Genomic DNA, 16,325 nt, shown 5'->3' with positions numbered 1-16,325 from the left:
GAGAATTCAACGTCGTTATTGCTCAGTACAATTGTGTCTGCTACCGGTTCCAAAGCTTAAGTTCAAAGATTACTAAAAGTACAATACAGGAAAGGCTTGCAATTACTTTGCCATTGTGTTTTGGTTGTTTTTTGTTTTTTGTTTTTTGTTTTTTTGTTTTTTAATAACCTTGTTCTTACAGGCACATAGGAGAGTGAAATCGGGTAGTTATTAGGGAAAAGTCTGGGAACGTCTTTCTTTAGCAAGGGCCCCCTCAACTGCCTCGTTGCCTGTAATTAATGGGGGGGCGCTGAGATATCGGCACAAGGCCGGGAGGAGTGTCAGCAACTCCAGCCCACGTCCCTGCTTTGATCGCCCACCGCCCCGCGGCAGTCGGGCCCCGACACCCGGCTGCTGGGCTCGCCGTGCCGGCGGGACTGCCCCCCGCGCCGCGCCGTGCCGGTGTTTCGGGGCCCGGGGGGCGGGAAGCGGGCGGCCCCCGCCTCCTCACCTGCTGCCCGGGGCGGGCGGGGCTCGGAGCGGCGCGGCCCGCGGAAACTTGTGCGGCAGGAAGGGAGCGGAGCCACCAGAGCAGCAGCAGCAGCAGCTCCTCCTCCTCCTGCGCCCCGGGCCCGGCGGCGCTGGGAGAGGAGCGGCCGCGGCGGGGCCCCATGCGGCGGCCGGGACGGCGCTCTCCGCCGCCCGGCCCCAGCAGCACCAGCAGCCGCCGCCGCCGATGACCTGGACCAGCAGCATGAGCAGCGGGTACAGCAGCTTGGAGGAGGAGGAGTCCGAGGAGTTCTTCTTCACTGCCCGCACCTCCTTCTTCAGGAGGCCGCCGGGCAAGACCCGCGCCGCCCCGCAAGTAAGTGCGCGCCGCGCTGAGGGGCGGCCTCGCCCGCGGGGCAGCGCCCGCCGGGCCGGGCCGGGCCGCGCCGCCTCCCTCCGGCCTCGGCCTCGGCCTCCACGTGTCCGCCGCCCCCTCCCCCACGGGGAAGGACCCGCTGGAGCCGCCCGGGCCCCGGGACGGAGCGGTGAGGAGGTGGCGGGGAAGGGCTTCCCTCCCCGGGCTTCCAGAGGGGCTCCTTGGTAGGGGCGAGGGTCCCTCGGGAGGGGCGCCCGCCAGCGCCGAGGGCCCGCTCGGAAACCGGCCTGAGGGAGCCAGGCAGCAGGTCTGACGCCCCGGGTCCGACGGGCCGGGGATGTGATCAAAAATCACATGTTTCTGTGGCGAGTAACCGTGTTATCAGCCCTGCTGTCGGCTCTGCTGGCAGCTCTCCGCCGGGGTACGGCAGGGTCTGCCTCTTCACTCCTCTCGGAGCTCCTTTTGAGATGAAGGACAGCCTCTTCAGCTGTTTTGTTGGCAGAAGGCGGCCCTCGGAAGTGTTTAACTGTCTTGGTTTGAGCATTCGGACTCGGGAAATCTGCAAGTGGGCTTTGAAGTGAAGAACTGATTAAAAACAAAGCAAAAACTCAAAAACCAACCCCTTTTGTGGTCAGTATTAAAAATTTCGGTGTACCTACAGGGCAGCAGGCAGGGTGCCAAGTGTTGGTGTGTTGGGGAAGCCTTACCTTAACAAAACAAGCCCCTCTCTCCTGGGACCAAAACTCCAGGGATGCAAAACGGGACAGTCCCTGTTGATTCAGAGCAGTCGTTAAACCATATAGGGTAAACGTCACATTTCCTTAGCTAAGCAGTCCAGCCCCTCGCATTTTTCTCTTCCCAAAGTGCAGGATTTCTTTCTAGAGGTGGTTTGTATCTTTGGAAGCTGTAAGCTAGTGAGCCTGTTTTGTTTGTGCTAGTTCTTCTTCCCCTATTCCCACAAGTGCCTGTTTCTTTGTACAAGCTTTTGGTGTTTTTTCTCCACTGGACTTTGATGTTGATATTACTGCTGCTATGGAAACCTAGTTATAGACTTGCTTGTCAAAGGCTGGATACCTTGGGTGTCCTCTGGCCCACCCGTGGGTCTTGTCAAGACCCGTTGTTCGTTTCCCACAGCCGTTCCTCGAGGCTATGTTGTGCTGCTTAAAGCCAACCTTGGTTTCTGTTTCTCCGAGGTTCTCCATCTGCTATGCCCCACTTGTGATTTGCTTAAAATGTAATCCCTCTAACTGCCCCCCAGGAAATTCCTCCTCCCGTTTGAGGAAGTGCACAGAGCTTTCTTGAGCTTGAGCTTCCTTTGCAAAGTTTGGCAGGGAGTCTGGGCACACCCTCTCCCTACACCTGAGCCCGAGCACATTGTACAAATAGTCTGGGACCAGCTTTTTATCAGGTCATGGCTGCTTTCCCAGGGTGCTTCTCGCTGCACCCCTCCTCAGGGGACGTCTTTTTCTCATCCATCTTGAGTTTCAGCCTCCCACAAACTCGAGGGACTCTGTGGAAGTTGCAAGCCCTACTGAGTGTCCTTGAACTTCATCCGCTAACCTGTTTGGCTGGCATTGGCCATTACAGAGGAGGACTGTGGTGTGATGGTATTGTGCGTACGGATAGCTGGGTGCTCGCAGGCTGTGTGTAGCTGCTGTGTCATGAGATGAGAAGGCCCAGGTCTTGATTCGGATCCTAAAAACATACATGTGTCTTTATAACACTGTTGTATGAGTTGTCTTACAATATACTAGTTGTATAAGTAGTGAATTGTGCAAGCGTGTAAATCACTGTATGTGATGTTAACATTTCCAAGCAAGGGAGGGATGGAAAAAAACTCTAAAATTTGTTATTGAGCTCTAGTAATGTTTCCCAAAAGAATACTGTAGTGAGGTGCTGCAGGGTACATATTTAAGTATGTATTGAGTAGCGTGGAACAAATTCATATGTATTGCTGACTCTGCAGCGTCAGAAATGCTCAGCTAAATGTTTCTAGTCATAAAGTTATTACCAGTTGCTCTAAGCTGCTGAGTTATAGAGGAAAGAAGAAAAAAAAATCCCCCAAACAATGCTGAATGTAGATTTCAACAGTCATGTGGCCAGTAAGAGTGAGTTTCCCCTTCCAGCAATAACAGTCATAATAAGTCTCTTTGTACCGATGAGGATGTTACTTTTGGTTTGTATTTGAGGTTTAGTCAAAAAATGCATACTATGTCCCCTTGAGCAAAGAGAGGAGCTGTTAGTTATTGTTTCTGTCTTTCTCAACTATACAGATATTAAGTTTTGCAGTGTGGGGTTTTTGTGTGTTGTTTTTTTTTTTTTTTTTTCTTGTAGAAGACTTAAGTGCTGGCACTTACTTTTGTCCCTCTGCTCTCTTTCTTGCGGAGAAGAAATGGGTTAGAGCATTTGACTTGCAGCTTTGCCTGCAGAAAAACTCAGTAGTAGAGTTTGGGCTTGCTTTGTGTGGATTTCCAAAGAAAAGAAGGAAAAAAGGAAATTAAGTAGCTGGGTGAATTTTTGTCTTCCATTTAATGGGATGGTGATGGGCTTACGTACCTCACTTCCAGCAGCTAAACAGGATTAATGGTTTGATACCAATTTTGGTACATTTGGGCCTTAACTAAGATGGCTTATCTTCTGTAGGGTGGTTAAAAGTTTATCTCTTCCTCTCCTTCTACCACTTCCAAAAAATTGAAACATAAAAACCATTACACATATGACAGGCAGTGTGGTGTTTGGGGGCCAAGCAGTGGTCCCAAAGCCATTTCTTAAGCAAAGAGTACTTTAATCTGAGGGCAACGTGTATAAAATGCAGGCTGCTTTATGCTGTAGTGCTGCTCATGAAAGTTTAGCTTTATTTAAGGTTTCAAATCTTCTGTGGCTGTTTTAAAATTTCAGTATTGGAGGCTAGATTAAGCTCAGCATGTCCCTGTTTCATGTTTGCAGTGATTCATTTAATAAATTGAAAAGGAGGAACTGTAAATATTTTTTATCTTGTCAGTGTGACTACTCATGTGAGGTAGTTATCCATGTGCATAGGTTTTTGCAAGATCAGACAGACCCGTGTTTCTGTATGATCGAGCCTTTGGAAATTATCCATTCCCTGTAGAGAAAATACCAAAATAAGATGTTTTGCAAACTTCCGAAAGATGACCCCTTGCTCTCCCTCTTTCCTCCTGCCCACCCCCATCCTTTCAAGAAAAGTGAAAACAGTCATGCCTGCTCCTGCAAGCCCTACCATATGTTGGAGGGATACACATCTTCCTGCGTATGTTTTCTGTGCTTCCCTTCCACATTCCAGTTCTTGTATTCTCCTACTTTGAGCAGGGTTGATGTAAATCCTCACAATACTTCTTTCTTGGGCAGCTTGATGGACAGTGGATTTTGAGGTGTTGTGGTGTTACTTCCCAGCCTTGCTAAGCTCGTGTCTTCTGTGAGAATCACTGCAAACACGTGGGGACATCCCAGTGCTTGGTTCTGCCTGTTCTGTGTTTTGCTGTCCCCTTCCCCTGTAACTGTAAGGATTAGAAACATGAGGCTATGGGCAAGATCCCGCTCTGTCTCCCTTCTGTGCGTGAGGGATCTGAGAGAGGACGCCACTGTGCTTTGGGAAACACTGCTTCAAAAGCTGGCAGTGCTGTGAAGATCATGGATCCCAACTGTTAGAAGAGGGCAAATCCTGCAGTTTGTATTCAGCATCTGAATCGTGAATAGTTTGCATGCAGAATGTGAAAGCTCTGCATGATGTCTAATGCAAAATAGCTTGGAGATAGGAAGTTTGACAAGCATGCTGCTCTTTAAAGAAAAAAAACAACCCTGTATTTATGCTCTGTTTTTCACCATTTCATACAGGGCTCTGTAAAAGTGCTTGCAAGGAAAACACAACTGCTTCTGTTGGCAGTTTTCAGAAGTGCACACTTTTCTCCTGCACCCAAGAATGTACTCATTGCCTTGTCAACACCGGTCCTTCCTCATCTTAAGTCTGATTTCTCTCTCTCTCTTCCCCTTACTGATCATGGTCTTCACGACTTCCAGACCTGCTGTCTTAGTTCCTTCCCCTGCACCCGCCCCAGTGCCCCCTGCTATGACATTGTTTTTGTGGCCGTCATTTCCATGCATCAGTGGAATTTGCAGGTGTGGTAATGGGGGGTGGGAAAGGAAATTAATAAAAAAGCTGGAAATGGAAAGCGGATATAGGAGAGCAGAGAAGGTATGAGGGGGAGAGGCAAAAGGCAGAGGGTGAAAGTCTCATTCCTGACTAGTCCTGGCAAGGTAACCAGCCATCTCTCATTCCACTGTTGGAAGAGGAGGTTTGCAGGGAAAGGTGTGGCATTTTTTTTTTTTTAATGGGTTTACTGGTGCAAGAGTGAAAAAGTAGGCAAACTTCTGGGTGCAGAAGCCCTTTTTAAGGTCTGTTCCGCATTAATTTGCACAGTGGGTCGAGGCGTTTAATTGAGAGGGAGAGAGACAGAAAAAGCATTTTATTTGGGAAGAAAACCGTTTCTAAGGGTAAAATGCAATTTGTAGCTGCTCAAGTCTAGTTAGGATGGCTTTGTGTTACCAGTGTCTGTTATTAATAAGTTTCATGTTGTTTGGCCATTACAGCTCTTCCTGGGTTTCTTTTCAGTAACATTCCGTAGGGAAAACAGTTCTCCTGACTACCAGAACAAATGAGGTTTCTAATTATAGGCTTGCTTTGGAGCCAAAAAGTTTACGTTTGTGTTTGACGTGTAGTCATGAACCTTACTTTTAAAAAACCAACTAAAAATATCCAGTAATGTTTCTTTTTTTTTTTTTTTTTAATCCATTTGGCAGTCAGTGAATATTATGGGATAAACATTGTCACAACTAAAATACTGGAAAGTTAGAGTTGAAGGAATGAGTGGGGTAGAGATTGTGTCTATTTTAAGCCCACGTCACTGTGAGAGTAAACTGGCGGTTCTTATTTACTGTTTCTGCCTTGTTCTTTTCTCGCAGTGCTTGATGTGGTGAGTGTGCCTCAGTAGCTTGGAGCAGCATGGTGGCCATTTTGGGGTGAACTCCAAGTCCCCTTCTAGTGTCTGACAGCCTCAGAAGTTGAGATGAGATTTATGCTCTGTGCAGAGGATACTAATTGCTGTACACTGGTTTATCATTGCAGTTGATTCTTAGAATAATCAGTTTAAATTTTGGGGACTTAGCTATATGAAATGGTAACTCCTAGCACACAAAAATTTAAGAAACCGGTTTACGAGAGATAGATTAACATACTCTCCCAATAAGAGTTCAAGTTGGTAGAACATCTAATGACTGCTGCTACATTAAGCAATTTATTTTAAGTGTCATGAGTGCAGCAACAGTGGCAGGTAGTATTTGGACTAGGTGACTTAACTCTGATCTTCCCACTCTTCTATAGTCTATTGTAGTAATACTATATTAGGTGCATCTCAGGCAGTTGCTTCTCTGTTAGCATAAACTTTTGGTGCACCAGCAATGTGTTACTAGCTTTGTTATTGACACTTGTTTTAATATCACCAGATAAAATTCAGATAAACACTGGATTTTGTTTTTCCCCTTTTATCTGGAGAAAAAGAATTTGATTCACCTGAGTGTTGGAGTACAGTAGCTAGGCTTTTCACTGGTTAAGATCAGGAGTACCTGGTACATATGGTCGTTTTGTATTTTGCGTGATGTAATTGAGTTGGGATAATCCTGTGGTTTATCTATGCACAAAGGCAGAAGGGCAGAACTGCTGGGACTTTGACTTTCACTGAAGTCAGAAAATATTGGGCACCTATAGCCTTATGGTCCAAAATGTTTGTAGACTTGGGCTTCTTTAGACACATGTAAAGAGACAGGAAGACACAAGGAGTTTTATTTTAACTGAAGAGTCTAGTGAGTTCAGGGAAGTGCTCTGCAGATCAGCTGAGCTTGGGGTCATCTGAATACACTAAAGAGACTTTAAAAACTGCATAAACAGTTACTTAAGGAGAGGATTTGATACCCTGTTTTCATGATCTCTTATTTCAACTGTAGACCTGTGTGTAAAAACAATATTGGAATACCCATTTTTGGAAGAGCTTCTTGCTTGCTAACCTTTAGCCACTGCAAGAGCAAAGCTATTAAGAAAAAATGAAGTAAAAACTGATGCTGCAGTTTGTCCCTTCTGTAAACAGTAGCACCAGTGTCAAATTGACAGTTGCAAATAAACCAATTAACAGAGGATTTTAGATGAAGCAGTAGATGTGTAATGCAGTGTTTTCCTGTGACAGTTTACTTAAGTGTCAGGAAGAGAGAAGTGAGAGTGACAGGTCTCCATCATTCAACTTTCCTCCTGGATAGGCAGCTACAGCCCTGGGGGCTTCTGCAGGCAGTGTGCCAGACCAGGCTGTTCAATATGTACTTCACTTTCCTTGCAGGTAGAAATAGTAGGTATTTTATGTATGTATGCATATATACACTCACATTTAAAAAAAAATAAATTTATATGCATATATAAAATAACACACAGACAGATTTTTACCTTTTGAGACCAACATTAAGGAAAAGTCTTAAAACCAGCTCTAACAAAGGCTGCAGGTGGGTATCTGCATCACTGTCGATCTCCCTGTCCTTATCTTGACCCATGAGCTTTTTGTTTTATTTTCTCTCTCCTGTCCCCCTTAGTAAGGTGAGTGGTAGAGCAGCTTTGGCATGCATGTGGCATCCAGCCAGGGTCAACCCACCACAGTCCACAGGCTTTTGGGGCGTGCAGTGCTTGTCTGACTGCAAGCTATTGTCAAGCTTTTGTATGTGTTTAGGTGCGTGTTTCTGTAGGCAGGTATGAATTGACTTGGGAAGAATAATTGCTGCTTTCCTTCTGGTGTTTTGGTGCGCTTGCTCTTTTGCGAGGTTAATGAAATACTGCAGACAGTTTTGAGGAGAGTGCTTCCTATGCAGACATGTATTTGGTTATGCTAAGTAGGCACATGTGATTTATGTAGCAATTAAGATCACTTTCTAGTTACTCATCTGTGTGTGTGTGTTGGGGAGGAATTTGTGTTCCCGTATACAGAGGAATCTGTGTTGTGCTGAAAATAATAGTAAAAGCAGCAGTGGTTCATCTGCCTCAGAGGAAATGTCAAGTGTTAGCGTTGGGTATGTAGGAGTACTTGGTGTGCTGATTGTCAGCTTCTCTGTCTCACACTTTACCCACTAAGTAATTGTGGAAAATGCTGTTTGCAAGTGTGTTTCTTTTAGAAATTATATACAATAATACAGTAGGGGCAAATTACAAAGGCAGTTGTCAGTAATTTTTATAGTTATCCCTCTTGTCCATAATTAGGACTGCTTGTCTTGTGTTCTGCCTCCTAACTGATCTGAGGTGTGATCAAGTGCAGGAATGCACTGTCTAACCATGCTGTACTCTTCCTCGTAGCGCACAGTCCTCATATCTTGTGTTTGCAGTACCCAATCTATATGGTCTTTCTAATGGTTTTTCTATTAGTAATAATAAGAACTGAAGATCAAGTTCTGCTCTGACTGAAGGTGATAGTTTGTGAAATAAGTGCTTAATCTTATTTCCACTGAAGCAGGGATCCCATGATTTGGCTTGTCTCCCATAAAGAAAAGTTTGGGATAGATAAAATTTGTTAATACTGAAAGGTAGCTTAATGTTTGTATTGATGGCTAATAACATCTGTTGTAGAAGACTTCCTCTCAGTGACTTCTTACACATAATTGTGCCTAGGATCACACTAGCCTGTAAACTTGGAAGAGTTTAGTTCAGATGTTTTATTTAGAGCATTACTTTTATTTTACTGGGTTGCTCTCTTCCGAATTCTGCTTCTCAGGAACAAAACCTGCTCATCTTGTTGTATGGTCCACCAGCATCTTGATTTGGTGTGTTCACTTATAGATACACAAACTAAGATTATGGAAGTCTCTTTGTTCAGAGCTACTCATTTCATTGCAAAATATCTTCATGGTTCATCTGGGAAGCATCTGGTAAAGCTGTATAAACTCAAGCAACTGCACTAGGGATTTCAGCATGACCCAAAGTGCTTATGTGTACAGAAACTGGCATATTCTTTGGCACTGTTTAAAAGATGAAGAATATGGTGGTTATGTGTTGCATAATGGAAGAATTGACCTGTATTGTTTGTCCTAATGTCTGAAATAAGTAAGTTCAAGGTTCAATGCTGTTGTGAGCTGAGCATAAGAATCGGTGCAATTTTTTCCCCAATAGATGTAAATTGAGTTACTGTATTACCATTTTTTATTAGGGTGTTGTTGATGTTGTGTGAAGACTATGTAGTGTAGGCACAGACAGATATCTTGTGTTACCCTTTATGAAGTAAAGAGTTAAAAAAATTGTGGTTTTGCATCTTTGGTTAGCTTGCTAGTAGTAGAAAAGTTGACATGTGGCAAGTGACCTAGGCTGTGCTTGAAGCACGCAGCAGATATGTGCAGTAGCTAGATGCAGGAGCTGATCCCTCAGCTGTCCAGACTGGTGACTTAGACTGCTCAGCCCCTTTTTTTTTTTTTTTTTTTTTTTGTGACTGTGCATCTGTGTTTAACTTTGAAAAGCAGTGGGGAGAGCAGGTTTCTGGAGAAGTGTTTTTCAATATGTCAGGCTAGACTGTTTAACCTAAGTGGTGAAGATCAAGGAACAGAAATATGAATAGGAGAAAAGTTCATTTTAATCCTGTCAAACATGTAGGCTCCCTGTTTCCAGCAATAAGAGTACCTGTGATCCAAAAATTAGACACATGATGGCTCCTTATTTCTTGATATAGTACAGTGGTAAATGCCTCAATAGGGGATGTTCCTGAAAACTGCTGAAATCCTTAACTCTCCATGAGGCATGGACCTGGCAGATGAAGGTTTGAAGTAGGTGTTGCTTTCTTATTTGATAGTTAAGGAGAGGAGGGGGAGAAAGAAGGAATCTTCATGTAGAAGGCTTGCTCCATCTGTTGCAGGATGATAAATAGGAACACTTATCTGCTGCTGAGAGCAAATTGGATCAAATTATCCTGATTGCATGAGAGGGACAGGAAAAAGTCTCATTTGAGATGGGGAGTTGATTTGTGACTTGGTTGTCTTTCAGGAGCTCTGACTGAAAGAGAAAGAGAAATTACCACATCTGTTCTGCTGTAAGTGTAGGCTGAAAAATGGCCTGTTCATATTTCTGCACCAGGGAATGATGTCTTGTGTCCTGTACAAAAATGGACAGTTTAATCACAAGTTCATACTTGGAGCAGCTGCTGCATCGGGTGCCCATATACAAACACTGGCAGTGGACGAACACAAGACACAGAGTCAGGGGAACATCACTTGTGCAGGCAACTTGATGTGAGCAGTAACCAGACTCCCATGTAATCTACACAAGAGAAGTCTGCTTTATTAAGGAGAACTCGATCCTTTCATTAAACAAATCTTCCTCTGGTTATGATACTCTCAGCTTTAATGGAGCCTAACAGCACAACATTACTTTTCTTACGCAGCATGTATATAAACTGTAGCCTTGTAACTCTAAAATCTTGTTTTCTGTATTTGGAAGTGTTTCTAAATCTTTGAGCTAGTTTTGATGTAAAATCTAATGCAAAAACTGCAAACTGTTCTTAATATGAGTTAGCAGGTCAGGTTAAAATAAACCAAATCCTGGGAGTATTTAACTTGATATTCAGGGGCCATTTAGTTGTTGAGTTAAGGGAACACCTTTTTCCCCTTCAAAGAATATGTAATGTGGGGTGATGACTAATGACAGTAGTCTTAACTCTTTCTGTAATGAAAACCATTTAGCTGCTCTTAGAGAGCCCAGTATATGGATCTCAGGATCTAAGTGGGTGGATTCACAGTAGCTAGGTAAGATATTCTCATGGACTGGGACCATTGTAGAGTTCAAAGACTGGACTATCTTTTTCTATTTGCTAATCTAATTTAGTTTTTTCCCTGGGAAGGTGACTCTGAAAATATTACTGAGTTGGTCTAGTTACTGTTTAATTCAATGTAGTGATAAGTGGCTACTGCATGTACATATGGCTCTCTGAGGACACAGCAAGGGCTTCTGAACATCAGTCAAACCTCTGAATTGTTTCATCCTATTATTTTCAACTGCATTTTTCTATTCTTATTGAATCTAGAGTTGAATTAATTTCCATAGAGAGTTGTCTTTCTTCAGTTTGTTTCTTTGGGCTCCATGACTGGCAGTGTGTTAAGAATTATTCCTGAACAGAATGATTGCCTCACCTCCCTCCTTTTTTTCTTCAAGGTCCTGGCTAAGTGAGAACCTCCTTTATTCTTTGAGTACAAATTAGCTTCTCTTCTCCTTTTAGCCTGATACTGACTTGCACTGCTGTAGTTTATAACAGAATAGCTGACAAATCTAAATACCTTCTCAACATGCTCTATATCATCTGCAAAGTATTGCTTTGGGGTCTGTTTTGGCCTTCATGGGAACAAGTTTGTTTTCACAGAATTTGTAAAACGGTATTAGTGTTCAGCTGACCATGTGATCCATTTCTCTGAACTTTTGTTGGTCCCTTGCTTGCCTAGGACGTATTTTTACTGCTCTTTAAGAAGTGTAATGTTGGCAAAATAAAATTTAACTTACCTAAACTTACCATGTTTTAATTGAAGTATACTAAAGAAAATACCTTCTACAAGATTTTTAATTCTGTGCTGTAAACTGCAACTTTATTCTTGAGAAAAGTACTCGGTAGACTGTCATCAAAGAGTAGAAGAATCAGGAGAATGCCGTTGTTGCTAGCTCAGTCCTGTGTGTAAGGGCACTTCATGAGGTGGATTTGGCTGTGGAATTTCAGGCTTTTTATCACCTGGTCAGAATTCTTGATCTTCTGTAAAATGAAGCAGACAGTTTATGTGCTCAGTATGCTGAGATTTTTGTATTCTGAATTAGGCTGGGTGCCAGTTAGCCAGCACACAGTGTAGACAGTTCCTACATCATAGACCTGATCATAGCATGTATAACATTATCCCAAATAAATGCCAAGTTATTTAGGTGAGGAGGAGAACCAGTCATGCTTCTTAAGTCAATGGGTGTCAAATCAAAATGGCTCTGTTGCTAGTAGAGTATATTCCATCAGTATTTCCTCTTTGGCTTCTTAAACCATAGGGCATTTGTGGTTGCCTTGATATTGTGATGGCAGGTTTGTTATGAAATACAGAAGTAATCCCTGCTATACACCTTTCTCAAGTTTTGAATAAGAATGGAACTGTCTGTAAAACAACAACATTACAGAAGTGCCCAGCTGTCGGAAAATCAAGTAAGTTGTCTTGAAACACAGCAGGTGGTGTCATGCAAATGGCTTTGACTTCCCTTTGATCACCAAATTGCAGTGAGGTTCCTGGGAGGTTAATCCTGCATTTTGTCACAAAAAATCTGCTTTGTGTTCACCTGTGCCTGAGACGAACTTAAGTGTGTTTTCAGTCAGTGGAGTTACTGGCAGCACTGTCTTGTTTTGGCTCACTCCTATTGGGGTGTCCTTGGTTTTCCACTTGCTGTTACTGCATCCCCCAATGGCAGTAGTGGGCATGGAAGCTTTTGGGAGGAGTGTTGCACCTGCTGAGCTGCATCTTAGGAAAGAATTAATGTTCTTTAGGAACAACAATAAAGGTTGTTCCACTTGCAGGGACTTTGGGGACTTTTCTAGCAAAGACCTTTGATATGATGGTTGTAAGAAGGCTTTTGGTATTGGATATTCAAACTGTTGTTCCATTGCTTCTCCTATGACTGAGACGTGATAAGATGTGCCTTAATATGAATGTCAAAGGATTTAAATAAGTTACAGATTATTCCAATAGAACAAAAAGTTACAAGATGCCTTTAGTATCTTTCTAAATGTCTTCTGCTTATAGCACGCATTTACCCAGTCATGGGCAGTATTATTAATAGAGTTATATCACAGGTTATTTTGTATAATGGATGGAGTTGATGAGTTTGTCGAAGCTGACAGCAGCTTTTGATTTGTTACGTGTTTGCATGATGTGAAGCTTATCTCAAGATGGGGGAACGTGATTGTTTATACTGTGCTAAAAGGTTGATATTTGAAGTGAAACATCAAAGCAGTTTCTACTGCTCTGAACTTTAAAAATCACAGCTGATTTAATTAAAAAATAATTAAAAGGCACATCTTTCTCCACCCCTAAATACAGACCCCAGATATTCTTCAAAGCATATTTGATTTTAGCAATCTGGTGATTTTCTCCCTGAGGCATTTTTTAAGTTACCACTGGAATATGAAGATGTAGCTTTGAGTTGCGATTATGATAGACCATTAGTGAAATAGGTGTTCACTTTGTAAGACGATAAAATGACATGTACTGTGAAAATAGCCTGGAATTGCAAAAAAAAAGTCATAAACCTAATGATACTTCCTATAACAACCAGAGTTGATGACAAACTTCTTTTTTAGTGATTTACAGCTCCTGAAGAAGCTTGGTGAAGACATGGTAAGGATGCTTGTATGCCACCCTTGCTTTTTTTTTTTTTCCTCCCCTCCCCCATTTTAATCAAGTTTCCTATATTAAAATGACTTTGGTTTTAGCTAGGTCTTTATGACTAATGCTGGAAAAACCTCATAATATAATATGTAATACAGCTTTTACTGCGCTATCTAGTTGTGAAAACATACGCAGAGAATTCGAGATGGGAACTCCATCCAGTGCGCCTGGATTTAATCTCTTCTACAAGTAGTAACCTATATGTTTTCATCATCAGAGATAGATCTGGAAGATACAGGGGGGCAAAAAAGTCTTTCAGAAAGCATTTCACATTTGGTAGCGACTGTGTCAGAAACAAAAGGCAGCAGAAGAGTCTTTATTATAAGGATTATAGAAGAAGCTTTGTTAGTACTAGCATTGGTATTTCATTATCCAGGAGGTATGAGCGTTCCAGATGTGCTGAGAGCAGTCATTAGAAACGTTGTGCTGTTCCCTGGATGTGGGAAGGAACTGCTTTTTTCAGGTACTTTGGAGATCCTTTCTCATTGTTTCCTGTATGCACTATATGCTGCCAAATGAACCTCGATACTGCCATGACTTTGATCTGGCTGTTCCTGACAAAGGCAAGCAAAAAAGTCTGAAATACGGTGGGAATGCCCTACTGCAACGATGAGCTGGAATTACATCCCATTGTCTCAGATGCGTACCAGGACATACTTCCCTGGGCAGTACTTGTTCTGATCCCTCTTTGTTTTTTCTCGCAGTCTCTCTGTGGTTTCATGACTGCACGCTCAAAGAAGTCTTCTAAGTCTGGTGTAAGTTGTTACTCACATTAGTTATTGGATTGCTGATCCACACAGATTATCTCTAAATACATAGGTAGTATTTTCATTCAGGTTAATAACTTCACCATACTCTGCTTTTGTTGAAGCATATGTATACGAAAGATTTTGGTGAAAAAATAGTAAAAAATATTAAACACAAGTTGGTTCACAGGATGTAACTTCTGTCAGAACACAAGCCTAGTGTGACTCACAGTACTATTTGTTTGGAAATTTTACAGAGGGTGCTGAGCACAGCCAGGTTTCCAATCTCCTGGGTTTGTCATATGAACCAACAGGAACATGCAGTGTCTCACAAGGTAGAACACAAAGGAATTGTCATGGTGCAGTTCATCCCACTTCGTTGGTCGTACCCTTTAACATCTCAGCCAGACACCAACAAAGTGGATGCTGCAGGTCTAAGGCAGTGTAACTGCTCTAGCTTGAGCAGAGGGTGTGGTTCCACTGCAGCTTCAGTTCACACTAATTAAGTTCGTTTTTTGTCAGATGCCTTCCTTGAACCACATCTCCGTGTGGTTGCAAGAGGAGCACTTCTGGTGCTAGAGTGGATGGAGGAATGTGCAGGTGGGGAGGCTGACAGGGAGGGTGGGACCTCAAGAAGCCCTGTCTGGGCTTGGCTTTCCCTGGGGAGCTGTGCTTTGGGAAGAAGAGCCTCAGTAGATGGTGCAGTGAAGACATGCCTTAGAGTATTTGGACAGATTTCTTACCTGGATAGAGATGCTACAGGTAAGCAGAAGGTGGAAAAGTTGGGGCTTTTTGGTTTTGGGCAGTCTTGGTTTGTCTCTTTTTTTTAAGCTAATAATGCTTATGAAAAGAGATAAACAGTAGAACTTGCTGAACAGAAAAAAAATGGTTTGTGCTTTAGTATCTGACAAAGTAGTGCAGCAAATAGGAATCTTCAAGTAAATCCAAGGTTTACACTGTAATGCTGATTTATGCATCTGTGTATTTCTAGCTCTTTCTATTTTCTGTGGCTTTAGAATCCTCCCTTAACTGTTCCCTGTAACAGGTTTAACAGGCCAGCTCACCCATTTAGAGAAACAAGTGGAGGGCACTATTTTAAACATATTGAAATGTATTTTAAATGTTATGCCACGCTGCACTGTCTTCTGTGTCTTGACTAACTTTAGTCTAAAGCAGTTATAAGAATTTTGCACTGCAAGTGTGAGCCTGTTAATGGAAATCGAGTCTTAGTCATTTGCTTGCTTTTCAAAACTGCTGATAAATTCACTTTGCTTGCTAGTTTTCTGAGAAGGTTGGAAGGGATTTATTAATCTATTTGACAAATGTGTCATTAGTATCTATTTTCATGCCACTTCATAAAAAGTTTTGCAGCTGAAACTATCTGCCTGTGGTAATTATTGCACTAATCAACCGTGTGCCGTGATTTTACTTTGTTGTTTTGGGCTTTACTGGTTATGGCATGACAGTTACTGCTGCTTTCACAAGTGTAAATACATGCAGGCTTTCAGACACCATGACTGCTTGAGAGGAAGAAAGTGTCTTTTACTGGATGGAAGACATAGAAAAATCCAGATGAAAAAGAAACTACAGCAAGAGAAGAGGAAGCTCCTCTTGGCAGGAGGTCTTGCTCTGCTGTTGAACCACTGGAAGGAGAGGAGACTGAGCTCTAATCATGAAATGAGAACATTTGATCGTCTTGACTCCTGACTGACTATTTAGTAATTTATTCACTTCAGAGGGGGAGAGCATCACCTGATAAGCTTCTGGACAAGCTGGAAGGCAATGTCACCTCCTGGTTTGTTTTTTTTTTTTTTCTTCACAAGACTGATGATGAAAAATAGATCAGTACTCAGATGTACTAGTATAGTCCAGATCATGGTAAATAGCAGAGCTGTGTATGCTAATAGTCTAAGAAAAGTACCAAACTTAAAACAACTATAAAGTGATACCTCGTTATTTGCCAGATTAGATCTGTTTTTTTACCTTGGTTGTTTTTATTGTACCAGACGGAGACATTCCCTCCTTTCCTTGTTCTCTTAGATCGTTTGTTGCAGATGTGTGAATCTGCTTTGGGTACTTTGTTAAAACAAAGAGGGAACAAGTATGGGTGGCTACCAGCAGACTGGGTAGCACCAGCAGGAGCAGAAGGACCAAAGCGTGACTGACATTACCGAGACCTGAAAGTGTCTGGCAGTTTGAAGGCAGTCTCTTTTAGCAATAGTCTCTGAACTCAGCCCTTAGATGAATGCACT

At 42.7% G+C, this 16,325-nt stretch overlaps 1 protein-coding gene across 1 annotated transcript in view; it reads left to right on the top strand.

The window, feature by feature from the left end:
- The first annotated feature begins 258 nt into the window (after positions 1-258).
- The window catches only part of RASSF3 (Ras association domain family member 3), a 54,334-nt gene continuing 38,267 nt past the window's right edge, over positions 259-16,325 (top strand). Inside the window, exon 1 of the mRNA XM_074902951.1 lies at positions 259-844. Within this exon, the coding sequence (XP_074759052.1) occupies positions 716-844 (129 nt within the window). The 5' untranslated portion in view covers positions 259-715. The remainder of the gene's footprint in view (positions 845-16,325) is intronic.

Source organism: Athene noctua, chromosome 3, assembly GCF_965140245.1.
Source record: "Athene noctua chromosome 3, bAthNoc1.hap1.1, whole genome shotgun sequence".
Lineage (NCBI taxonomy): Eukaryota > Metazoa > Chordata > Aves > Strigiformes > Strigidae > Athene > Athene noctua.
Note: the sequence above shows the minus strand (reverse complement) of the source record. Positions and strands in the feature narration are given on the sequence as shown.